Source organism: Protopterus annectens, chromosome 5.part0 (assembly GCF_019279795.1).
Source record: "Protopterus annectens isolate FY-2018-M chromosome 5.part0, PAN1.0, whole genome shotgun sequence".
NCBI classification, from domain to species: Eukaryota; Metazoa; Chordata; order Ceratodontiformes; family Protopteridae; genus Protopterus; species Protopterus annectens.
This window is the reverse complement of record NC_056735.1, coordinates 2,888,905-2,915,311: the sequence shown is the minus strand read 5'-3', so window position 1 is coordinate 2,915,311 and position 26,407 is coordinate 2,888,905. Positions and strand designations below refer to the sequence as shown.

Genomic DNA, 26,407 nt, shown 5'->3' with positions numbered 1-26,407 from the left:
TGCAGGTGGTCATATAGTTTTTTGGTGTAGGCTTGAACATTAGTGCTAGTTCCAACTGAAGGGATTGTGGCTGTGAAGCTGCTTATACCTGCTTTGAGGAGATTGTAGCCAGCTTTGGAAAAGTTTTTTCATTTGACCCTGATTGGGGGGGGGGGGTCAGGGGAGATGGTGACTTCAAAAGTGATCGCTTTATGGTCATTTCTTACCAAGGAGGATGACACTGTAGCAGTGCTACAGTGGTTACTCATGTTGGATAGGACCCGGGTCCAGGATATTTTCACCTCTCTTAGGGGTGTCAACCAGCTGATCCAATGCATTGGCATTGACAAAGTCAAGGAATCTCTGGGCATTCATGTTTGGGCTAGAATAGGCCTTCCACTCTATGGTTGGGTAGTTAGTCACCCAGGATCAGGGTAGATGGTTGAATCTTGATGGATTCAAGTACATCCAGATAGGTGGAGTGGGCATTCTGAGTCATGGTTTGGGGGTCTGTAGCCAGCTATGATTTGAATATGTGTTTTGTCAACCGTTAACTGCACTTGGAGTGTCTCCTGTGTGTCATACCATTTGACTAGCCTGAAGGTGTGGATGTCTCTGATAAATATTGAATCTCCACCTCCTTTGGCGCCTTTGTTTGGGGTCTGAAAGTATGGTAGGATGAGTAACCTGGTAAGGTTGGGGTGCTTTCCACAGCTTTGAACCAGATTTCAGTGACTGCACAAATGTCAGCATTCTCCAGAGCAAGGAATGCTTGCAATGAGTACAGTTTCATGCTAAGACTCCTAGCGTTTAGCAGCATGAGCTTTAAATATTGTTTATAAGCATTTTTCGTGTTGGTACTTTTGTGCTCATGACTTTGCCTATTAAAGGCACTATGGGGGAGGCAAGAGCCTTTGCCAGAAGCCTAAAGCCCAGGGGAGACAGATGAAGGCCATCTTTGGCAAAGCATCATGGTCTGTCAGTCATGTTTTTCCAGGCTGTCAGGTATTGGATCTCCTTGGAATGACATCAAAAATGAAGCCAATTGTTAGTCAGTCATTTTCTTTTTGTATTAAGGCATCATTCTGGGTGATGGTAAGATGCTGCTTAAGACTAGGGACATACCTGCCTGGGACACATGTTCATGCATTGGTAAAGACATGCTCTGTGAAAAACTGAAGACAGTGGGTCCATTCCTGCTCTTGTATGCATCTTTCCATTGCTGATGATGATGCAGACAAAAAGATGTTGTGGTACCATTTAAAATACATAAATACATATGTACATCCACATATATATATATATATATATATATATATATATATATATATATATATATATCTTGGAAATTGAGACTGACGTTTGGTTTTGGGAAAAGTTAATAGATGACTTACTGATTGCAGTACGTTTTGTAGTAACAGATGATTTTTTACCAGTACTTTATGGTCAACTGCTGTAAGGTTATGCCCTTGTGTCACATAACCGTTACCCATACTACTATTAACTCCCCAAATTCCTCTCTGATCACATGCTGGAGCTCTGATCCTCTGTAGGCTTGGTCATCTGAAAGGGTACTTTTAACTGTAGAATCTTACTTGATATCTTTTCTTTTCTTATCAATGTATGACTGACATTGTCTTTTTACCCATGTTCTATATCTTCTTTTACCTGGAGTGTTTTTATTAATTTCTTGTTCTATTACTATGCTCAGCATACATGATGTAACCTGTTTTGTGTATTATGCTGGTTGTACTTTATTTGTATAACTTGATGTTGGAGATTTTCTCCCTGGGCCTCTGCTGAAAATAGGCCTGGTCCAGTCGGAATTTCCTGGTTAACAAGTGTAAAGTAAATAAATAAATAAAATAAATATACCCCTCTCATAGGTCTGATAAGGTAAGTGTTTTACTTTTTTAAACCAGAATTAAACCAGGGAATACGAAATCTTAACTTGAAGTAATTTAACGTGGAGACCTTGAAGTGGATTTATTAATGAAGTAGTTGTGCTTATTACTTTTTCATGATCGTCCTTTTGCCTTTTTAATGTAGTGCCCAAAAAATCTGAGTCTGCTGATATGGAAGAGTGCAAGATTGAAAATGAAGAGAGTGACTTAGAAGGACATTGTGTTGTCCCTCTCTGTCCACGGCCTGTAGATAAAAAATCATTGCAAGCAAAATTACCAAAGGTTAGTTGTCAAAATGAATTTTCTTTGTCCTGAAATATAGCATAATGGTCCTACTGTAAATTTGAACTGTGAGTATAGAGTGCAGTTTTATTTATTCATGATATCAGTACTGACAAAAATATAAAGCTTTCTAAGTGCACTTTGTTTTCCTGCAGGACAAATGGCAGCCCCTTATAAGTACTGTAACTGGCGTACACCGATACAAATGGCTAAAGCATAATGTCCAGGGCCCATATCCTCAGTCTTCTCTTATGAGCACAATTGTTGAATTTGCCTTGAAAGAAGAACCAATAGATGTTGAAAAAATGAGAAAATGCCTACTGAAACAGGTAAAAATGGGAAATATTTGTTCCGTATCTGCTTGGCTATGTTTACCTTCCTTTTTTGTTAAGAACTCATTTTGCTCAGTATCATTAGAGTATAGCTCCACACAGAAGGAATCTTTTTTGAAATGTAACCATAACACCCAGTCCACACAGAAGGAATCTTTTTTTGAAATGTAACCATAGCACCCAGTAGAGTATTTTGGATCAGGAACTTGGTCTTCCCACGAGGAAACTTGTTTTCTGCATTTATAACTTCCCCATGTGTTTGCATGTTCAGGAAAGTAGAAAGCAGGTTGATTTACTTCAATGAGCAAGAATAGAGAACCACAATCTCAAGGGAAAAGACAGATGGTTTTATCTTTCAGTTGGTGTAGTCTCTCATCTATGGCTGTCCTTAAGGATAGGTGAACTAGGCAGTTTTCTAAGGTGCTTTGCTTTTGGGAAAGGAGCATGTTTTCATTTAGTTTTTAAATCTGAAGCAACTGTAAGTATTGAATATTGTAAATGAGATTAAAGAACTGGAGATGGGATCTGTAGAATATGGAAGTAGCAAATATCATAGAAATTATTTGGGAGCAATACAAGTATGTTATCAAGATCAGCTTTTAAACTTGTATTATTCAGATGTGGCTGATTTTTTACCACCTCCTTGCATATATGCTTTGTCATAATAGATATTTTTGTACAACTTGTACAGATGTCTCCATCTCTGTTTATTTAAAAGAAGCTGTGCTATGAGGGGAATAGTCCTTTGATCAAAAAGCACTTTTGTCAAAGTTCAGAAAAGGTGGTTCAGTTTATTGAAAGTGAACTGATTTGAAAGTACGAGCTTTTCAATGTGCAGTGTTGCAGAAAAGCAGGGATGAAAGAATTTGCCCTAAACCCCACTGAAGTGCACTCTTAGAGTTTGGTATATATAAGTAGCAGGGGATATGGGAATGCAGGGAGTGGCTTAACCTCCCCACCTGCATAAGAAATGCTTGTTTTGTTTTAGTATTTTATTTTCATTCATTTGCGGGTCAATGTTTTCTGCTTTCAAACAGTTGCATGTGTGATTAAGTAGCATAAATCTACTTCTTTTTCATTCGGGTGTTCCCGTTAGGGGTCGCCACAGCGGATCATCTGTTTCAGTTTCTTTCTGTCCTCTGCATCTTGCTGTGTTACACCAACCACCTGCATGTCCTCTCTCATCCATAAACGTTATCTTAGGCCTTCCTCTTTTCCTCTTACCTGGCAGCTTCATCCTTGCCATCCTTTTCCCAATATACCCAGCATCCCTCCTCCGCACATGTCCAAACCAACACAATCTGGCCTCTCTGACTTTGTCTCCAAACCATCCAACCTGGGCTGACCCTCTAATATACTTATTCCTAATCCTGTCTACCCTCGTCACACCCAGTGCAAATCTTAACATTTTTAACTCTGCTACATCCAGCTTTGACTCCTGCCTTTTTGTCATTGCCACTGTGCCCAACCCATATAATGTAGCTGGTCTCATTACCCTCTTGTAGACCTTCCCTTTCACTCTTACTGGTACTCGTCTGTCACAAATCACTCCTGACACCCTTCTCCACCCAGCCTGTACTCTCTTCTTCACCTCTCTTCCACACTCGCCATTACTCTGAACTGTTGATCCCAAGTAATTAAACTCATCCACCTTCGCCAACTCTCCTCCCTGCATCCTCACCATTCCTCTATCCTCCCTCTCATTCATACACCTATATTCTGTCTTAGTCCTGCTGACCTTCATTCCTCTCCTCTCTATAGCATATATCCACCTCTCCAGGGTCTCCTCAACCTGTTTCCTACTCTCACTGCATATCACAATGTCATCTGCAAACATCATAGTCCACGGGGACTCCTGTCTGATGTCATCTGTCAACCTGTCCATCACCAATGCAAATAAGAAAGGGCTCAGAGCTGATCCTTGATGTAATCCCACCTCCACCTTAAACGCATCTGTCACTCCCACTACAGCTTTCACCACTGTCACACTACCCTTGTACATATCCTGTACAACTCTAACATACTTCTCTGCCACTCCCGACTTCCTCATACAATACCACAGCTCCTCTGTAGCCACCCTATCATATGCTTTCTCTAAGTCCACAAAGACACAGTGCAACTCCTCCTGACTTTCTCTGTACTTCTCCATCAACACACTCAGAGCAAACATCACATCTGTAGTGCTCTTTCCTGGCATGAAGCCATACTGCTGATCAGTAATCATCACCTCCCTTCGTAACCTAGCTTCCACTACTCTTTCCCATAATTTCATGCTGCGACTGATCAAGTTTATCCCTCTCTTGTTACTACAGCTCTGCACATCACCCTTATTCTTAAAAATCGGTACCAAAACACTTTTTCTTTACTCCTCATGCATCCTCTCACTTTCCCAGATTTCATTAAACAATCTACTATTAAGAATAAATGTTTTGTAGTGAAGACTTGCCTTAACAGCACTGTGTTCCGAAGGCTGTTGATTATTTAAGTCCTTCACCTTTCACTGGGTGCATGGCCTGTTAAAATGTATGCTTTCTTATTTTGTGTTTGTATGAAATGGTAAAGTAGGTGCATCGATCATTCACCATACTATTTTTCAAGCCACCATGACATTAAGATTTTTCATGCATTCTTTCACTTAACACATTTTCGACTGGTTGCAGTTTGAAACTGTCAGGAGTTGTTACACTGTCATTGTAGTGAGCTATGAAAGTAAGATTGTGTTAAGTGAAAAGCTTGTACCTTTTTAGTATGCTGAGACATTTTGAAAATACTTTAACTGTTAAAAAAATAGTATTAATTATTCAATTGAAGAAACAGATGAGGAAATTGAAAAGTTTCGGGAAGTATTGCTTCTGAAATTTAATAGCAATAAAACTGAAACTTTAGTGTTAAATCAATTACTAGATAGTAAGTTTAAGGATAAATATAATTGAGAAGGAAACAAATTAAAATATTTAGCAATAAAAATCTATCCAGATATAAGTTGGATTAGTAGTAGTAATTTCAAAAAAAGCAATTGAAGATATTACTTAAAAAATGTGATATATATATATATTTTTTTTTTGCGTATGAGGATAGGTTTGTGCTTATTAAAATGATTATATTACCCAAGATTATATATTGCATTCAGTAGCTTTAATACCTGACAAGACTTTAAAAGAAAATGGAAAAAAGTTAACTTCATCCTTACGGTATCCTAAAAAGCCAAGAACTGCATATGGAAATCATAAGACTATGGAAGTATGGTGGTATTAGCTTCACAGATGTAGTATTTTTTTCTTTTGCTGCAAGATGTTCTTCGTGTTTCACTGTTGCAGTCATTACATTTGGGTAATCTGCTGGCAGGTTGCCCTCAGTCTGCCTGAATTGCAAAGTCTTAGGTCCTGCGTCAGTTGCTGTCTCCTCTTCCATGACGTCAGGTTGTCAGGGGTATAAAACATGCAGCCGACACCATTTTTTTTAGTCTTTCTTGCCGTGCGGTGCCCAAAACAGAAGCATTTCGCAAGTGCTGGTCGGCCGACTACTGAAATATTCGAGTTTGAGTTTCAGAACCGAAGTCTTCACTAAAGCCAAGTACCCTATTGGGGAAACATTTTTCTTGCTTTTTACCGATGTCAGAAAAAGTTAATAATTGTATTACTTGTGGGAAGCAAATACCTCATAAGGATTTCCATTTATATTGTATTCCTTGCCTAGGCCCTGATCACAACGTGCCTGGCTGTAGGTTTTGTGCTAGATTTAACCAATGCACTATTAAGCGTCGGTATATTTTTGCATCAAAGTATTTTGGAAACAGATTTAACTACCCTGAAATGTCATCTGATAGCAATCCAACTACCGGAGTACATAAAAAACGCAAAGAAAAGGACAGAGAAAGGCAGTCGAGATCCAAAACCGACGATGAAGCTTCTCCTAAGCCAGTCGCCGGTACTCAGTGAGGCGCTTTCGCAGCCCCTGATGCCCGCTACCTTCGAGTCGCAGACCTCCACCGACACCCATGTGGAGTCCGGCATGCCACAAGATGCTCAAGGTATTGGACCAATCGATGCATCTCCCTTGGATGGGTCCAGAGCCGCTGAGCAGGCACCGGCTTCTGTGGATGTATTCAGACCTCAACATTTGTATATCAAACCGATGACAGCTGCAAAACCAAAGACAAAAGCAACTTCTAAAACTAAAAAAACAACGCATGAGCCATGTGCACAGGCCTCTATGCCTAAAAAACAAATGATCAAAATGGCTGAAGACCTTATTACCTTGATCAGGGGTACCCATCCCCCTCCTGATAAGAGGCCTAGGCAAGACACCAATTATGAATCTTCAGATCAGGTTTCTACTTCTGATTCCTCTTCTGATCAGGAATTATCTCTACCTCTCTATGAGGATTCTGATGCTGAGGAGTCTATTCCATCTGCATCTCCTCCTGAGGATTATTCATTTGGAGAAACCTTGCATACCTTGAGGGAGCATTTTCACTGGGAGAGTTAAGACTTCTCAGAATCAAAAAAGAGGCTCAGGGATTTCCTCCTTCTCCCTCAGCACAGGCCTTTAGGCATTCCCCCAGTGTTAAACATTGTGGATGATGTGTTTTCGGAGTCAAGCTTGTCCCCTGACTCCTTACCTCCAGGTCCCAGTAAGCCTGGCAGATATTACAGGGTACCTGACTCACATAAATATTTATTTAGAAACCCTGCTGCTGATCCCGAAACTATTTCACAGGGTCCAAAGGGAGTTAAGGCCTCAACAGCAAAAAATCCTACCCTCTCTGACAGAGATTCAAGGGCACTGGACAGATGGGGAAAAAAGGTTTATACATCTGCAACCTTGGCAATCAGGGGCTTAAACTGTCAATTTTATATGCTTAAGTACCAACAACATGTTATGGGATTGCTGAAACAGAAAATGATGTTGATTTCAGAATGTGCAGAAAATAAAGAATTGCAGGAATTATTTTATGCAGCTGAACAAGTTGGAAAGCATACTTTGCAATGTGGTTTTGATTCCTTAGAAGCCTCCTGCAGGACTGCAGTTACTGGATCTGTAATAAGGAGGCATGCCTGGTTAAAGGAACAAAATTTACCTGACCATGTTAAAGCTAAATTGCTAGATGCACCTTTACAGCATGATTCTCTGTTTAGTATTAAGGCAGAAGAGGTTTTAAAGAAAATGGAAGACAAAGCTAAGTCTATGCAAAATGTTAGACTTCTTACAAGTGCAGCCACCAAGATTCAGTAGACACTGGCCTACCAAAAATTGGTCCTTTCCTGTGTCAGACAGAGCTCAAAGGGGCAAATCCAGACGCCCTAAGGGTTCCAGATACCAGGCGCAAGATTTCTTACAGGTCAAAGCAATGGGGCGCTTCCACCTCCAAATCTGGAGGAGATAAAGCACAAACCTACAGAAAGCAATCCCAATGACTTCCCTCTGCTTTCACCAAGCACTTACCTTTTGACAGCACCCATAGGGGGAAAATTAGCACTTTTTGCTCAAAATTGGCAGTTAATAACCCAGGACAAGTGGGAGCTAAACATCGTATCACAGGGATACATATTCCATTTCCACACTCTGTCAATTGTAAATGGTTGGCCAGATCTGCCAAAAAATCAATGGGCAGAGGCACAGAAACAGGTTATGTCCCTCATAGACATGGGGGCCATTCAGACAGTACCAGAACAGGAAAAAGGACAAGGTTTTTACTCGACTGTTCTTGGTACCCAGAAAGGACAAGGCCTGGCGGCCAATACTGAATTTATTGATTTTGAACACATACCTGGACATTCCAAAATTCAGAATGCTCCCTTTGCAGCAGCTTCTGCCCATGCTGGGCAAGAATGCTTGGCTGGTGACTTTAGACCTAAAAGAGGCATAACCTGCATGTCCCAATAAGACAATCGTGCAGAAGATGCCTCAAATTCAAGGCTGGCTTAATGCATTACCAATTCTCTGCGCTGCCCTTTGGCTTATCTACTGCGCCCAGGGTCTTTACAAAGTGCCTGGCACCAGTAATTGCATTTTGCAGACAAAGAAGTATACAAATATATCCTTACTTGGACAACTGTCTCATTCAAGCAGAGAACTAGGACATTCTTCTTTGACACCTGGCATTTATGAAAATGCTTCTAACATGCCTAGGGTGCACAATAAACAAAAATAAATCACAACTGGTATTCTCTCAAAAGATAACATTCCTGGGTGCGAGCTTGAATACAACTGTCCAGATGGCTTACCTCATGCCAGACAAACAAAGGCAACTGATTACTTACTTCAAACTGATGGCAACAAAGACCCACTCTAATGCAAGACAAATTCTGCAGGCTCTGGGCTTCATGGCTTTCTGCATACTACTGATTCCATATGCAAGATTGCATATGAGGAAACTTCAGTGGTACCTAAAAAGTTTATGGAGTCAGCATTCTCACAGTCTGGAAACAATTCCTTTCATTCCCTGCCTGCAACAGGAGTTTCTATGGTGGGCAAAGTCATGTCACCAAAACATGGGACGGCCATTCACTCTACCCCCTGCCAGCCAAACCATGACAACAGACGCATCAGATTATGCCTGGGGGGCCCACATGGCAGGAAGATGCATTCAGTGCATATGGTCACCAAAACAAATGCATCTGCATATCAACCAGAAAGAGATGCTAGCTGTTCAAAATGCCCTAACAGCCTTCAAGGACTTACTTCATCCAGGACAACCACTGATAAAGACGGTCAACACCACAGTAATGTGGTATATAAACAAGCAAGGGGGCACACACTCATACCCCCTCGGCAGATTAGCCATGACACTATGGAACACAACTTTGACCTACCAAATACATCTTCAAGCTCAATTCCTGCCAGGAAAACAAAACACTCTGGCAGACGATTTAAGCAGAAACCTTATGGACCCTCACGAGTGGAAACTAAATCCACAAGTCTTCAGCATGATAACAGAGAAAATGGGGGAGCCCAGACATAGATCTGTTTGCCTCTACTCAAAATTATCAATTGAAAAAATTCTGCACAAGGACTTATCACAGACAAGCATGGAAAGTGGACGCCCTATCCTTCAGTTGGAAAAACCTATCAGTTTACGCCTTTCCTCCTCTGCCTCGTCTCCCCAAGTTCCTCCTAAAAGTCAGACAAGAGAAACCAAAGATGATACTAATTGCCCCGGACTGGCCCTGCCAATACTGGTACCGAATCCTAAGAAACTTGTCTCAATACCCAGCTTGGACCTTGCCTCAAAGACAACTACTGTCCCAGCAAAACAATCGGATCCTGCACAGTCAACTACAGACTCTGAACCTGGCAGCATGGCTGATCATGTAGTCATACAAACAACACCTCTCAGTAAAGCTGTAATGGATGTCATTTTGGAAGCCAGAAGGCCGAGTACTAGAAAATCTTATGCTGACAAATGGAAGAGATTCTGTGCCTGGAATCAAGCACAAGGAACTGATACAGCAGAACCAAATATTCCTCAGATATTGCAATACTTAACTGAGATGCTTGACAAAGGCCTGTCTTTCGCATCAATTAAAATCCATGCCTCTTGCCATTTCAGCTCATTACAATACAGAGCCACCAATCTTTTCTCATCCTGTACTAAAGCAGTATCTTAGAGGAGCAAAAAATGTATGGCCTCCTAGAAGATCACCATTACCTGCATGGGACCTCAACTATGTGTTGGAAAAGCTCACCCTGCCTCCATTTGAAGCAGCTGCTACCGCTGATGTAAAGTTCTTATCATGGAAAACAGCTCTGCTTCTAGCAATTACTTCAGCAAGAAGAGTTTTAGAGCTACAGGCCCTCATGGCTATAGAGCCTTTTATCATATTTTACCCAGACAGGGTATCTCTGAGGACAAATCCTGCTTTTATGCCTAAGGTGGTTTCCAGTGTGGCTCTTAACCAAACAATTCATCTGCCAACCTTTTTTCCAAATCCGCAGAACAAGGGTGAGGGAATTCTGCATTCCTTGGATGTACACAGACAACTAAGATTCTACTTAAGCAGGACTAAAGCTCTAAGAAAAACTGAGGAATTACTAGTGTTATATGCTGCAGGATCAGAGGGCAAGGCTATTTCAAAGCAGACAATTTCAAAGTGGATAAGCCACTGCATCCATTTCTGCTACTTACACCATGGTAAACCTGTGCCTAAGGGCATTAGGTCTCATTCCACCAGAGCTGCAGCTACTTCAGCAGCCTTTCTAAGGGGAGCGAGTACCAACCAAAGACATACTAGAGGCTGCTATTTGCAGTTCTGTTCATGCCTTTACAAAGCATTATCATTTGCCTCTTTACTCTAAATCCAGAGCAGGCTTTGCCACTGCAGTTCTGCAGGGCCTTATAGCCGCTCCTAATGCAGTTTAGCTCTAGCCCCCCAACCATAGCTTTGGGATTCTACCCAAATGCAATGACTGCAACAGTGAAACGCGAGGAACATAGTACAGTTGTGTACACTTACCATAAATGTAGATTTTCGAGTGTATTCACTGTTGCAGTCCAGGTTACCCTCCCGCCATCTCCCTGTCATTCTGGAGTTTCTTTCCTTCTCTATCTTCTACAACCTATGTGGTGTATTTGCTTGTAGATGAAGGTAAAGTTTATATTGATGTATGTATATGTATATATATATATATATATATATTTGCTAACTTTTTGGGGGCACCTGACATCGGGGGCAAGAAAAACTAAAGAAAATGGCGTCGGCTGCATGTTTTATACCCCTGACGTCATGGAAGAGGAGACAGTAACCGACGCAGGACCCAAAACTTTGGAATTCAGGCCGGCAGAGGGCAACCTGCCAGCAGATTACCAAAATGTAATGACTTCAACAGTGAATACACTCGAACATCTACATTTATGGTAAGTGTACACAACTGTACTTTTTAACTCTATTATACTCTGGATAGACTCAACCTTCACTAGTCAATGGAAAGCCATCCAGGAGCAGATTATACTAAATTCTTATAAGTTTATTGACGATAAATTAGGAATGTGTAATAACCCTTTCATCTGGTTAACAAAATTTACTTTAGAAGAGTTTAATTTCAGTCTTTTTAGTCTCTGTATATGTGAAATCAATTCTTAACAGTTAAGAAATATGTTTTTAAAACTGCATTAATATCAAAATGGAAAGTTTTGAGTTTTCCTGTTGCACATAACTCTAGATTTAAGGAAGCTCAAAACAATGTTAAAATGAATTTACTAAAAAGGGATGGATTAGTATTCAAACCTCGAACTGTTCGTCGTCGGTTCATTTTCACATCTAAATATTTTGGTACTCAGTTCAATTATCCAGAAATGGCTTCAGTAAGCCACCCGACTACCGACATTCTGAAAAAACGCAAAGCTAAAGACAGAGACAGACTGCATAGGTCCAAAGCTGCCGACGACTCTTCCGTTAAGCTAGTCGCCAGTTCGCCGGTACTCACTGAGGCACTTTTGCAGCCCCTGATACCCGCAACTTCAGATTTGCAGGCCTCTACTGAGATGCATTCGGAGTCCGATATGCCGTGAGATGCTTCTTCGACTGTGGAACCTGCGGAAGTCTCTACCTTGGATGGGTTCAGAGCTGCTGTGCAGGCACTGGCTTCTGAGGGCGTATTCAGGCCTACTGACTTGCATATTAAACCAATGCCATCTTCTTCTTCAAGGCCTAAATCTCAATCCACGACTAGAAAATGGACGCTCAGACCACATGGTCAGGCCCCTATGCCTAAAAAACAAATAAGAATGGCTGAAGACCTTATTACTCTAATCAGGGGAAGCCACCCTTCTCCCTCTAAGAGACCTAGAACTGATTTTCCTTTCTGATGACAAAGAGTTGCCCTTATTCACCTATGAGGATTCTGATGCAGAGGACTGAATTTCCTCTGCTTCCCCTCCAGAGGATTTCTCTTTTGGTGAAACTCTGCATACTCTTAGGGAGCATTTCCGCTGGCAAAGCCAGGATTACTCTGACTCCAAAAGAGGCTTAGGGAATTCTTACTCCTACCTCAACACAGGCCTTCTTGGAATCTAGCCCGGCTCCCAGAAAACCTGACAATTTGTTAACTCTTATTAGGTGTTCTCAGTCTCATCATCCTAAAAGGAGTAGGGATGTTTCCACTGAGGTTTTGTCTTGTTCAGGATCGGATTCTTCTAGCATTTCTGCTGATGAAGAGGAATTTTCTCAGGCTTTTTCTCCCTTTGAGGATTCAGATGCAGAAGAGTCCATTCCTTCAGCCTCTCCTCCAGAGGATTTCTCTTTTGGTGACACTTTAAATACCCTTAGGGAACATTTTAAATGGGAAAGCCAGGATTATCCCCAATCTAAGAAACAGATTAGGAAGTTTCTGGATTTACCCCAGCATAAGCCTCTTGTTATTCCCCCTGTGTTGGAAGTTGTTGATGTTTTTCTGGAAAATTCCTTGTCTCCAAATTCAGTTCCCCCTGCTCCCAGGAAACCTGACGGGTACTACAGAGTCCCTGATTCTCATCTATTTCTTTTCAGGAACCTGTTGCCCGATCCAGAAGTTTTTTGTTAAGGCCACTGTTACCAGGAATCCTGTTCCTTCAGACAGGGAATCTAGGAACCTTGATAGGTGGGGCAAGAAAGTTTATACCTCTGCCATCCTAGCTATTAGGACTACCAATTGCCTTTTCATATGCTGAAGTACCAGCAGCACACTTTGGAGGCTATTAGGTCTAAGATTGCAAGTGTACCTTTTTTGGCAGAGAGTAACGACATGCAGGATTTGTTGAATTCAGCCACTGTGGTCAATAAGCTTTCCTTGCATTGTGGTTTTGACATCCTTGAGGCCTCCAGTAGGGCTATAGCTACTGGATCTGTTATTAGAAGGCACGCTTGGCTCAAAGAACAGCCTCTTCCAGAACCTGTCAAGGCTAAGCTTTTGGATGTACCTTTGCATAAAGACAATCTTTTTGGCAGCAAAGCTGAGGAGGTGCTTAAGAAGATGGGGAATAAGGCCAAGTCCATGCAAACTGTTTGATTTTCTGCAAGTTCAACCCCTTCGCTTTAGCAGGAATTACCCTTCCAAGAGTTGGACCTTTCCTGATACCAGCAGGCAGAACTGTTCCAGGACTAGGGGTTAAGAATCTTCTAGGGGGCAGACAGCTACTCCTCAAAGGTCTAGGCAGTGGCAGGCTTCTGCTTCTGTGGTGGGAAGCTCCAAGCCTGCATCTCAGTCTAAGCACTCTCAGTGACCTTTTACAAATACTGCCTGTTCTTGCTTGCCTGGAGATTCCTTTACGGGGAAGTTTGGCCCTTTTTTTCAGATGTCTGGGCCTCTATCACAAACGACAAATGGATGCTCAGAACGGTGTCCCTGGGGCACAAGTTTTCTTTCCACACCTTTTCAGCTCCCAAGCGATTCCCAGATGTTCCTCCAAACCAAAAGGCAGAAGTAGAAAAACAAATTTTGTCTTTGTTTCATCTCGGAGCAATAGAAGCAGTTTCTGCTCAGCTGGTTGGCCAGGGCTTTTATTCCAGGCTTTTCCTAGTTCCAAAAAAAGAAGGCACCTGGCTTCCTATCCTAGATCTTTCCTTTCTGAACTCCTTTCTAGTGATTCCAAAGTTCAAAATGCTCACTCTGCATCAGTTGCTACCAATGCTAAAAAAGGATTCCTGGCTGGGTTACCTTGGATCTCAAAGAGGCTTATCTGCACATCCCTACCAGGAAAAGCTGCAGGCAGTATCTTCGTTTCAGAGTGGGCAAGCAACATTATCATTTCTCTGAGCTGCCCTTTGGCTTATCTACAGCTCCCAGAGTCTTCACGAAGTGCCTGGCCCCAGTCATTGCTTTTTGCAGGCAGAAGAAAATTCAGATTTACCCATACTTGGACGACTGTCTGATCCAAGCAAGTTGTCAGGAGCAGCTACTAAAGGATCTGGAATTTGTAAAGACTCTTCTCTCTTTCCTGGGTTACACACTCAACGAGGAAAAATCAAAAATGGTACCATCCAGGGAGATAACATTCCTAGGAGCGAGTCTGAACACAGCTGCCCAGATGATATATCTCACCAAAGAGAAGCAGACAACTTTTTCAGTTTACTTCAAGGACTTGGCAAGCCTGTCCCAGCTCCCTGCAAGGAAATACCTGCAAGCGCTGGGATTCATGGCATCTTGTATTCTCATGATTCCATATGCAAGACTGCATATGAGGAAATTGCAATGGTACCTCAAGAACATTTGGTGTCAACACACACACGACCTAGATAGGATGATCCCTCTGCTTCCATCTGTGCAGATGAAGTTTCTGTGGTGGGCAACAGCCTGTCTACAGAACACGGGCACCTTCTGCCACTCGAGTTCTGACCACAGGCGCATCAGACTATGCCTGGGGAGCACACCGGGATGGCAGATGCATACAGGGAGGGTGGAATGCCCAGCAGATGCATCTGCACATAAATCTAAAGGAGATGATTGCAGTTCAACAGGCCTTACTAGCCTTCAAGCATATTCTTTCTCCAGGGACTTTATTTGTCAGAACAGACAACACCAGAGTCATGTGGTACATCAACAAGCAGGGAGGGACTCACTCTAACCCATGTGCAGACAAAGCATGAATGTTTGGTCCATGGCAGCATCCCTGGACCTGCATCTCCTAGCTCAGTTCCTTCCAGGAAGGCTCAGTGTTTTGACAGACCAGTTGAGCAGGCGAACCGTGGATCCTCACAAGTGGCAGCTGAACAGAGCAGTTTTTTACAGCATCATTCAGCGTTGGAGCATGCCTCAGGTGGATCTTTTTGTCCTCCCCGGACAATCATCTCCTACCTCTCTTTTGCACCAGACAGCATCACAGCAGAGCCTGGAGAGTCGATGCTCTGTCCTTCCCTTGGACATTGCTATCAATTTACACTTTCCCTCCTCTTCCTCTTCTACCCAGAGTGTTGTTGAAGATCAGGGACGAATGACCAAGGACTAGTCTCATAGCTCCGGACTGTCCCAGACTTCGCAGTCCCTCCCATTTTCCTCCTTGGCGTCTTCCTCTGAAGCCATATCTTTTGGTTCAAGAAGGGGGAATCATTCTGCATCCTCATTTTCAGTCCCTTCATTTGGCAGCATGTTTTATTGTATAGCTCCTTCCTTATCTTCTTCCCTTTCACAGCAGGTGGTTGATGTGCTGAGGGAGGCCAGGAGGCCTAGCACTAGGAAGTCCTACGCTGGCAAATGGGAAAGGTTCCCTCATTGGATGCACACTAGGGGGGAATCGTCTTCTCAGCCTACCCTTCCTCTGATCTTGGAATACCTGGCTGAATTGCTTCAGGGTGGTCTTTCTTTTTCTTCTATGAAGCTCCATGCTTCAGCCATTTCTGCTCATTGTTCTCTTGAACAACCCATTTTCTCTCATCCCCTGATGAAAATGTTTCCCAGAGGTGCTTGCAACTTAAAACCTCCCAGAAGGGCACCTACTCCAGCTTGGGATCTTAATTTTGTTCTAGAGAAACTCGCTCTTCCTCCTTTTGAGCCAGCTGCCACTGCAGATTTAAAGTTTCTCTCTTGGAAGACTGCCTTCCTCTTGGCTATAACTTCAGCAAGGAGGTTTCAGAGCTGCAGGCTTTGATGGCAGCAGAGCCTTTTCTTATTTTCCATACAGACAGGGTTTCTTTGAGAACCAATCCCTCCTTTTATGCCTAAGGTGGTTTCTAGATTGACTCTTAATCAGTCCATACACCTTCCTGCCTTTTTTCCTAATCCTCAAAATAAAGGTGAAAGGATCCTGCATTCTCTAGATGTGCACAGGCAGCTCAGGTGTACCTGGACAGTACTAAAGACCTTCAGGATTCAGCTCAGTTATTGGTCAGTTTTTGCCCCTGGCGCTCAGGTCAAGGCTATTTCTATGCAAACCATTTCCAAGTGGATTGCACTTTGCATCAACTTTTGTTATTCCTTTCATGGCAAAGTTCCTCCTCAAGGGGTTAGGACCCACTCAACTAGGGCAGCTTCCATTTCTGCAGCTTTTTTAAGGGGTGACCCTACTAAAGATATTTTGGAGGCTGCCACATGGTCTTCTGTTCATGCTTTCACAAAACATTGTAATTTGCCTCTGTTTTCCAGAGCCAGGTCAGGGTTTGCTACTGCTGTGTTGCAGGGCATTATCTCCGACCCTTGATTCTGTTAGTTCCTCCTCCCTTTTCACTTGTCTTTGGTAATCAACCGATTTGTTAGGACTGCAACAGTGAAACCCGATGAACATAGTACAGTTGTGTACACTTACCATAAATGTAGATGTTCGAGTGTATTCACTGTTGCAGTCCTGGTTTCCCTCCCTCCTTCCCCCTTTTTTGATCCTCTCCTATTCTTTTTTCCTGAGTACAGGCTGAATTGGATATTTGCCAATTTGGCATTTGGGTTGGCCTTTTTTTCTGGGGGCTTCTGATTGTTTTGGCAAGAAAGACTGAGGAAGTGACGTCGGCTGCCTCCTTTTGTATCAGACGCCCTGATGTCCTTCATAACCGATGTCATTTTTACTTACCTTTGGTATTCTGACAGACTGAGGGCTACCGGGAGCCAGATAACCCATTTGTTAGGACTGTAACAGTGAATACACTAACATCTACATTTATGGTAAGTGTACACAACTGTACTTTTCTCCTGCTGCTAAGGACCCTCAGAGTGAATGGCACAATTTCACCTGGGGGTTGTTTAATGCCCTTATGACTTTGAAACCTCCGCAAGAAGTTTCTGTTCCTGCTCCACCTTGGTTCTCTACTCCCCTTAAAAGGCCTAGGGAACAGGATTGAGGAGGAGAAGGTGGAGTCAGATGAGGAATCCCATGCTTATTCATCCCAGATTTCTTCTCCTTTAGACTAAAGTTCTGAGGAGGAGGAGTGCACTAGTCCTGACACTCCCTTTGAGGAGATTTCCTTTGGGGACACAATTTCCAGAATGATGGAATTTTTTAAATGGGAGTCAGCCCAGGTTTCTGAAGTTCAGAAGGGGTATTATGAGCCTGTGCAAATGGACTCTCCTAGAGCTTCTGCTGTTCCTCCAGTTTTGGCTGCCGTGTTGGATGCCTTTTCTACTGCATCTCAGGCTGCAGAGACTCAGACCCCTGCCCCCAAAAAAACTGATAGGTTTTTATAAGGTGCCTGAGGATTGCAAATTTCTCTGGTGATGTCGTTCTGCTCGACCCATCTGTTGTGTATCTGTGGCAAAAGACAAGCCATCTATTACTTCCTTCTACAGTTACTTCATTCTGATAGACAGCAAAATTATGGAAAGGCTATGTAAGAAGGTTTATACCTCAGCTACCCTTGGTTTAAGAGCTGTCAGTTATCAAACCTGAATGTCAAGCTATATTTTTGCTTTTTCTCAGGCCTGTCAGGTAATTTCTAACCTTCCTGATTCTGTAGGGAAGACTTCTGTTCTCTCCTTGTTAGGGATTTCTTGTCAGGTGGCTTGCCATTCTATTAAGTGTAGTTATGATGCAGCAGATGCTTCTTCTACAACTGCTGCTTCTGGTTCTGTGACGAGATATTCCTGGCTTTGGCTTCAACTTTTGCCTGATGATATTAAGGCTAAGCTGATGGATGCTCCTCTGGATAACAAACATTTATTTGATTCAGCTGCTGCTGATTTGTTTGTCTCTTCAGGATAAGTGCAAGGCTTTACAGGAGCTAGAACATGTTTTTGTTTCTTCTGTGCCTAAATTTCAAAGGATTACCTTAATAAGTCCGCCTTTGTTTGTAGGCAGTTTCACCCTCCTCCCAAGGGTAAAAAGGGTGGGAAATGGGCTCCTCCTGCTAAAGCCACCCAGGCACCTGTGACACAGAAATCTCTTTTTCTTGACAAACCAGGTGCTGTCTGACTGTCCTGATGTTCATCGTGTTACCCTGCTGCAGTCATCACACTTGGGTTATCCTGTCATCAGGCGGTCCTGCAGTCGGCCGGAATTCCAAAGTCTTGGTCCGGCGTCGGTTGCTGTCGCCTCTTCCCTGACGTCAGTGCGCCAGGGGTATATATAGTGCAACCGACGCCATTTTCTCCAGTCTGTCTTGCCGCACGGTGCTCGAAGCAGAAGCAGTTCGCAAGTGCCAGTCGGCCGACTCCTGAGATTTTCGAATTCGAATTTCAGACCGAAGTCTTCTATAAAGCTAAGTACCCCGTTGGGGAAACTTTTCTTGCCTCAGACCGATGTCAGAAAAAGTTAACAATTGTATTTCTTGTGAGAAGCAAATACCTCATCAGGATTTTCATTCTTATTGTATACCTTGCCTAGGCCCAGACCACGACGTCACTTCTTGTCGGTTTTGTGCTAGGTTTAATAAGCGTACTATTAAAAGACGCTTTGATTTTGCACGACACTACTTCGGTAGGAAATTTAACTACACCATGCCATCGGAGCAACTGACTACCGGCGTGCACAAAAAACGCAAGGATAAGGACAGACAGCCCAGGCCTAAGCCAGATTCCGAGGCCTCGGCTGATCCGGTCTCCGGTTCTCCGGTCCTCAGTGAGGCTCTGACGCAGCCCCTGACTACCGCAGATCTGGAACCCGAGACTGCTACGGAATTTTTGGCGGAATGCACCAGGCCGACGCAGCCATTTAGTTTAGGCCCTTCCGACGACATTGCTACAAAAGACGTCGGTGCTTCAGAAACGCCATCGGTTTCTGAAGGCGTTTTCAGACAGACTACTCTCACCATTAAAACGTTTTCTAAATCGAAGACTCCTACTAAATCTAAAAGGGCTGCTCTTCAGTCTCCTGTTCAAGGCCCCATGCCTAAGAAACAGATGCTCAAAATGGCTGAAGATTTAATTTCTTTGATCAGGGGTTCCCAGCCCCCTCCTGACAAAAGGCCTAGACAAGAGGAAGATTATGCATCCTCTGAACAAGTGTCCATTTCTTCAGACTCCTCTGAGGACCAAGATTACTCTTTCTCTCCCTATGAAGATTCTGATGCTGAGGACTCTATTCCCTCAGCTTCTCCTCCTGAAGACTACTCCTTTGGGGAAACTTTACACACTATGGGGGAACATTTTCACTGGGAGGGTCAGGACTACTCTGACTCGAAGAAAAGGCTCAGAGGGTTTCTTTTGCTCCCCCAACACAGACCACTTGCCATCCCTCCAATTTTGGACATTGTGGATGATGTCTATTTAGAACTTTGAACCCTGATTCTCTTCCTCCTGCTCCGGCTAAGCCTGACAGATGCTATAGAGTGCCTGATTCACACAAATTTCTTTACAAAAGCCCTGTAGCTGACCCAGAGACCATCTCCCAGGGTCCCAAGGGGGCTAAGGCTTCTATGGCTAAAAACCCTGTACCTTCTGAGAGGGATTCTAGAGCACTAGACAGGTGGGGGAAAAAGGTTTACACCTCAGCCACACTAGCTATGAGGGCACTAAATTGTCAATTTCACATGATTAAGTATCAGCAATTTCTACTCTCTCAGTTAAAGCAAAGAATAACCACTCTCCCTCAACAATCTGAATTAAAAGAAGTGCAGGGTCTGTTACACGCCACTGAACAGGTGGGCAAACATACCTTACCATGTGGGTTTGATTCTTTGGAGGCCTCCTGCAGAGCAGCTGTCACTGGGTCCGTTATACGTAGGCATGCTTGGTTAAAGGAACAAACTCTGCCTGATCATGTTAAAGCAAAACTACTAGATGCTCCCTTACAGCAGGATGTTCTTTTAGGAGTTAGAGCAGAAGAAGTTTTAAAGAAAATGGAGGATAAGGCAAAATCTATGCAGACAGTCAAAGATTTTCTACAGGTACAACCCCCTCGCTTCAGCAGAAACTGGCCACCAACAAAAAATTGGTCCTTTCCAGCTACTGACAGACCACAGAGGGGTAAATACAGACACCCAAGGGGCAGAGGACAACCACAAGCCCAGTACAAACCTCGCCAGTGGGGCACTACAACACAGAAGGAAGGAGAAGACAGGTCTCAATCCACCAGAAGACAAACTCAGTGACTTGCACCTCATCTGGCCAAGCAATACTCTCTTGGCAGCCCCCTTGGGAGGAAAACTCGCACTTTTTTCAAACAACTGGCACATTGTCACAAAGGACAAATGGGTCCTAGGCATAATTTCATGAGGATACAGATTCCATTTTCACACCTTGCCAATGAAAAGAGGAATGCCAAACCTGCCACAAAATCAATGGGCAGAGGCACAAAAGCAAATTACAGCTCTCATGGACATGAGAGCCATTCAACTGGTACCTACTGGAGAGCAAGGCCAAGGATTTTACTCAAGACTCTTTCTAGTGCCCAGAAAGGACAATGCCTGGAGACCAATTCTGGACCTTTCAATTCTAAACACTTACTTACAAGTACCCAAATTCAAGATGCTAACACTACAGCAGCTACTTCCCATGTTGGGCAAGGAAGCATGGCTAGTAACGTTGGACCTCAAGGAGGCATACCTGCATGTCCCTATCAGACAAAGATGTCCTTCAAGGATGCATCTGCAGTCCTTACAAATGGTAGTCCTGTCGTCAGGCAGCCCTTCGGTTGGCCGGATTCCAAAGTCTGGGTCTGGCTTCAGCTGGTGTCGCACTTCACCCGACGTCATCGCTGCAGTTTTTCGGGTATAAAGGCATCAGCCAACGCCATTTTCCTCAGTCTTTCTTGCCGCGTGGCACCCGAAGCAGAAGCTGTTCGCAAGTGCCGGTCGGTCAGATCCAGAGATTACTACTACCGAATACTACTTGAAGACTTCTAAAAGCTAAGTACCCGTTGGGGACTCTTTCTTGCCTCAGCCGATGTCAGAGAAAGTGAATAACTGTTTATCTTGTGGGAAACAAATACCTCATAAAGATTTCCACTCCTACTGCATACATTGTTTAGGCCCAGACCACGACGTAGCAGCTTGTCTAGCCTGTGCTTCTTTTAACCGATGGGACGCTTAGGCGTCAGTCGGAGTTTGCTGAGCAGTTTTCGCTCTGATTTTGCCTATATTATGCCATTGGATCCTCCGACAACGCAAATTACCAAAAGCAAAGAAAGGACCGACACTCGCGGTCAGCGGTTTCGGCGAAACAGCGGTTAAGCAAACCGCGAGTGTCTCGGTTTCGCTGAAACCGAGCAAGCGGTTCTTTCTTCAGCGAAACCATGCCTTCTACCGAGGCCTCCTCTAACCTGGTAGAATCGGCTTCTGAAATCCAACCTTCTGTTGCGGTTTCTCAGGAATTATCAGACACTATTCCCTTGGATATTTCAACCCCTGCACGTGGAGCTGCTAGGCCTCCTGCAGCCATGTCTATTAAGGCCTTTGCCAGGGCTAAAGCAGCCAAAGCTTCAAAAACGGTGCCTGCCAAACCCCCCTCTCACAGGCCCAGCACCAGTTCCCATATGCTTTCTTTGGCTGAGGATCTCATCTCTTTAATTCGTGGATCCCAGCCTCACCCAGACAGGACCTCTCACCCACCTCCAGAAAAGAGGCCTAGAGCAGAGCCCCCTGAGCCAGTATCCACAGATGATTCCTCTGATGACTCAGAACATACAGACCCTCCTGAGGCTCCTTATTCCCCTTACGAAGACTCTATCGCTGAAGAGTCCATTCCTTCAGCCTCTCCACCTGAGGAATTTTCCTTTGGGGAAACCTTGCATGCTATGAGGGAACAATTTCAGTGGCAGGGCCAAGATTTCTCAGACTCCAGAAAAAGGCTTAGAACCTTTCTACATTTGCCACAACATAGGCCTTTATAGGTTCATAGGTTCATAGGTTAGTACTAGGCTAACTGCCCTTGCAAGCCATTGTAAGCCTAGGCAATTATCCCTTGTGAGACTCAAACCCTGCACCTTGTGTTTGTAAGGCAAACACCTTAACCATTAGGCCACCATCCCAACCCCAACCTTTAGCTATACCTCCAGTTCTTTCTGTTGTAGATGATGCATTTAATGATGCTTGCACTGCTCCTGATTCATTACCTCTGGCCCCTGCTAAGCCCGATAGGTTCTACAGGGTCCCGGACACTCATCACCATTTATACAAGGCTCCTTTTGCAGATCCAGAGACTATCTCCCAGGGTCCTAAAGCTGTAGCTACTGCATCTACTAAAAACCCCCTCCCCTCTGAAAGGGAATCCAGGTCCTTAGAGATGGGGTAAAAAAGTTTACACCTCTGCTACTTTGTCAGCTAGGGCTTTGAACTGCCAATTTCATATGATTCAATATCAAGAGTTTATGCTTGACCAGTTAACTAAAATGCTGTCCTCTGAAGAATCTTTAGATAAGAAATATGTTCAGGAAATGGTACATAACATACAGCAGGTTAGTAACCATTCTTTAAAATGTGGCTATGATGCACTGGAGGCTTCCTTTAGATCAGCCATGACTGGCACAGTTATCAGGAGACATGCATGGTTGAAAGAGCAGGCATTACCAGACCATGTCAAATCAAAGCTTTTGGATGCACCCATGGACAAGGTCAATTTATTTGGTTCCCCTGCACAGCAGGTACTAAAAAAGATGGAAGAGCAGGCGAAATCTGTACAAACAGTGAAAGATTTCTTACAGGTTCAACCTCCAAGGTTTAGCAGGAACTGGCCCTCCAAGAACTGGTCCTTTCCGGACTCCTCTAAGACACAGAGAGGCAGGAATAGGCGTTCAAGAGGCAGAAACCAATCCAGGGGTGCCTACAGAGGACGCCAGTGGCAAGGTAACAACCAGCGAACCACGGACACAGCCACCACCACTACAACAACACAATCACAGTGACTTGGCTGTGGCACCGCCTACCAGGGAACAACTGGAAGCACCCTTAGGTGGAAAGCTAACCTTATTTTCAAAGAACTGGCATTGCATCACAAGGGAAAGATGGATTTTGCAAACTATAGACCAAGGTTACAGGTTCCATTTCCATACTCTACCAGGAAAGAGAGGAATGCCAAACCTACCACCTACTCAAAGGGCAGAAGCTCTAAAGCAAATATCTCAACTATTAAGAATGAGAGCTGTGGAAAAGGTACCACCTATGGAACAAGGAAAGGGATTTTACTCCAGACTCTTCCTGGTACCAAGAAAAGGAAGAAAATGGAGGCCTATTCTCGACCTGTCCGCTTTAAACACATTCCTCATTGTTCCAAAATTCAAAATGCTGACCCTACAGCAGCTTCTTCCCATGCTGGGCAAGGAGTCTTGGCTGGTAACTCTAGATCTCAAGGAGGCATACCTGCACGTCCCCATATGACCAATTTGCAGAAGATACCTCAGATTTCTTGCAGGATCAGAGCATTATCAATTCTCAGCATTGCCCTTTGGCTTATCTACTGCGCCCAGAGTGTTCACGAAATGCCTGGCATCAGTAATTGCTCATTGCAGACTTCAGGGGATCCAAATTTATCCCTACCTGGATGACTGCCTGATACAAGCGGACAACAAAAGCAAGCTAACAGAAGACTTACAAAGAGTCATTTACCTGCTGCAAGCCCTGGGATAATCAGTCAATATAAAAAAGTCAAGGCTGATTCCATCCCAAAGAATAACCTTTCTGGGTGCAGAGCTGGACACATCAAAACAAATGGCATTCCTAACTGCAGAAAAGAAAGAGCAACTACCTCTCTACTTTTTGGCATTAACAAAACAGAACCATCTAACTGCAAGAAAAGTACTACAAGCACTAGGCTTCATGGCATCCTGCATAATTCTGGTCCCTCATGCCAGACTGCATATGAGAAAGCTACAGTGGTACCTAAAGAATTTGTGGTCCCAACACAAGCACAGCCTAGAAACCAAAATTCCAATAATCCCATGCCTGAAGCAAGAGTTCCTATGGTGGGCTCAGGCCTGTCAATCAAACACAGGATTGCCCTTCTGCAACAGTCAACCAAGCCAAACCATCACGACAGATGCCTCAGACCTCGGTTGGGGGACACACATGCTGGGCAAGTGCATACAAGGCTTATGGGCTCAAGACCAGCTGCGCCTGCACATAAATCTAAAGGAAATGCTGGCAGTAAAATTGGCAATCCAGTCATTCAGACCATTTCTCCAAGAAGGGCAGTTGATGATAAGGACAGACAACACCACAGTTATGTGGTACATCAACAAACAGGGAGGCACACATTCATATCCTCTATGCCGGCTGGCACTGGACCTATGGGATGTGGCTCTGAGCTACAACATTCAGTTACAAGCAATTTTGTACCGGAAAAGAAAACATTCTGGCAGACATATTAAGCAGAACTACCACAGATGCCACGAATGGATGCTGCATCCGGACATCTTCAAAGCCATCACAACAGAATGGGGATTACCACAAATAGACTTATTTGCATCCCCACTCAATTACCAGCTAAAGAAATTCTGCACAAGGACGTACCACCCACTTGCTTGGAAGGTGGACTCCCTATCTTTCAGTTGGAAAACCTGACAGCATACGCATTCCCACCACTTCCTTTGATGCACACGGTACTTCTGAAGATCAAAGAGGAACGTCCAAGGATCATTCTGATAGCTCCAGACTGGCCAAGACAACATTGGTACCCATTGCTGAGGAGCATGTCTCGGGAACAAATATGGACACTACCCCTGATCCCATTACTGTTAACACAGAACAACTACAACATCCTGCATCCAAACCTGAAAACTCTGCAGCTAACTGCCTGGAACATTACATAAGAGCAACTAACCCATATTTATCCCAAAGGGTTAAAGACATAATCCTTGAGGCTCGTAGACCTTCAACAAGAAAGAATTATGCAGCAAAATGGAAAAGATATCTCATTTGGTCTACTGCAAAGGGAGAACATGTGGCACTGGTAAACATAGCCAACATCCTGGAGTGCTTGGCAGAGCTCTTCCATACAGGCCTGTCCTATTCTTCCATCAAGATACATGCATCAGCTATTTCAGCAGAATACAGCTTGGATCCTCCTGTCTTCTCTCATCCTTTGCTCAGACAGTTTCTGAGAGGAATTAAAAATGTAAAACCTCCCAGGAAACCACCATTGCCAGCATGGGACATGAACTTTGTGCTAGAAAAATTGACACTTCCCCCTTTCGAACCAGCAGCAACAGCAGAATTACAATTCTTATCCTGGAAGACTGCTTTTCTGCTGGCAATCACCTCAGCAAGAAGGGTCTCTGAACTACAGGCATTAATGGCAGTGCAACCCTTCCTGATCTTCCATCAAGATAGAGTGTCCATGAGAACAAATCCTACATTTATGCCTAAGGTGGTATCCAGAGTGTCTTTAAATCAGGCTATCCACCTACCTACATTCTTCCCCAACCCACAGAACAGGGGAGAAAGACTCTTGCATACCTTGGATGTACATAGACAATTATGCTACTACCTGGACAGGACCAAATCCAATAGGAAAACTGACCAGCTTTTGGTAGCATATGCAACAGGAAAGGAAGGAAAACCAATTTCAAAACAGACAATCTCCAAATGGATAGGAAATTGCATTAGATTTTGTTACTCCTACCATGGAAAGAAAACTCCAGAGAACATCAGACCTCACTCCACAAGGGCTACAGCCACTACCACAGCTTTCTTACGAGGAGTGGCTACCAAGGACATTATAGAGGCTGCTACTTGGACCTCCGTGCATACATTTGCCAAGCATTACAATTTACCTTTATACTCTAGATCCCGAGCAGGTTTTGCCACTGCTGTTTTGCAAGGGATCCTAACTACACCATAATCTCTCCTTTTTCCTCCTCCCTTAGTTTAGCTATGGTATTCTACCCATTTGTAAGGACTGCAGATGCATCCTTGAAGGACATAGTACAGTTTTGTACCTACCATAAATGTAGATGTCCGATAGCAATGCATCTGCAGTCAGGATTACCCTCCCACCTTCCCCTCTGTGGTACTCCTAGGGTATTTGCCATCCTTCAGCTAGCTTGGGGGGGATCTATTGTGGTGTATTTGTTTGTATATATGTACATACATGCTTATTTTATGTGTTTGCTCTCTACTATTTGGAAACATTGGCATTTATCCA

At 43.8% G+C, this 26,407-nt stretch overlaps 1 protein-coding gene across 1 annotated transcript in view; it reads left to right on the top strand.

Annotated features, from left to right (window-relative positions):
- The window catches only part of HERC2 (HECT and RLD domain containing E3 ubiquitin protein ligase 2), a gene marked incomplete in the record, with an annotated part of 3,551,743 nt that overhangs the window by 1,554,991 nt on the left and 1,970,345 nt on the right, over nucleotides 1-26,407 (top strand). The window contains 2 exon segments of the mRNA XM_044072055.1: nucleotides 2,029-2,165; nucleotides 2,321-2,494. Of these exon segments, the coding sequence (XP_043927990.1) occupies nucleotides 2,029-2,165; nucleotides 2,321-2,494 (311 nt within the window).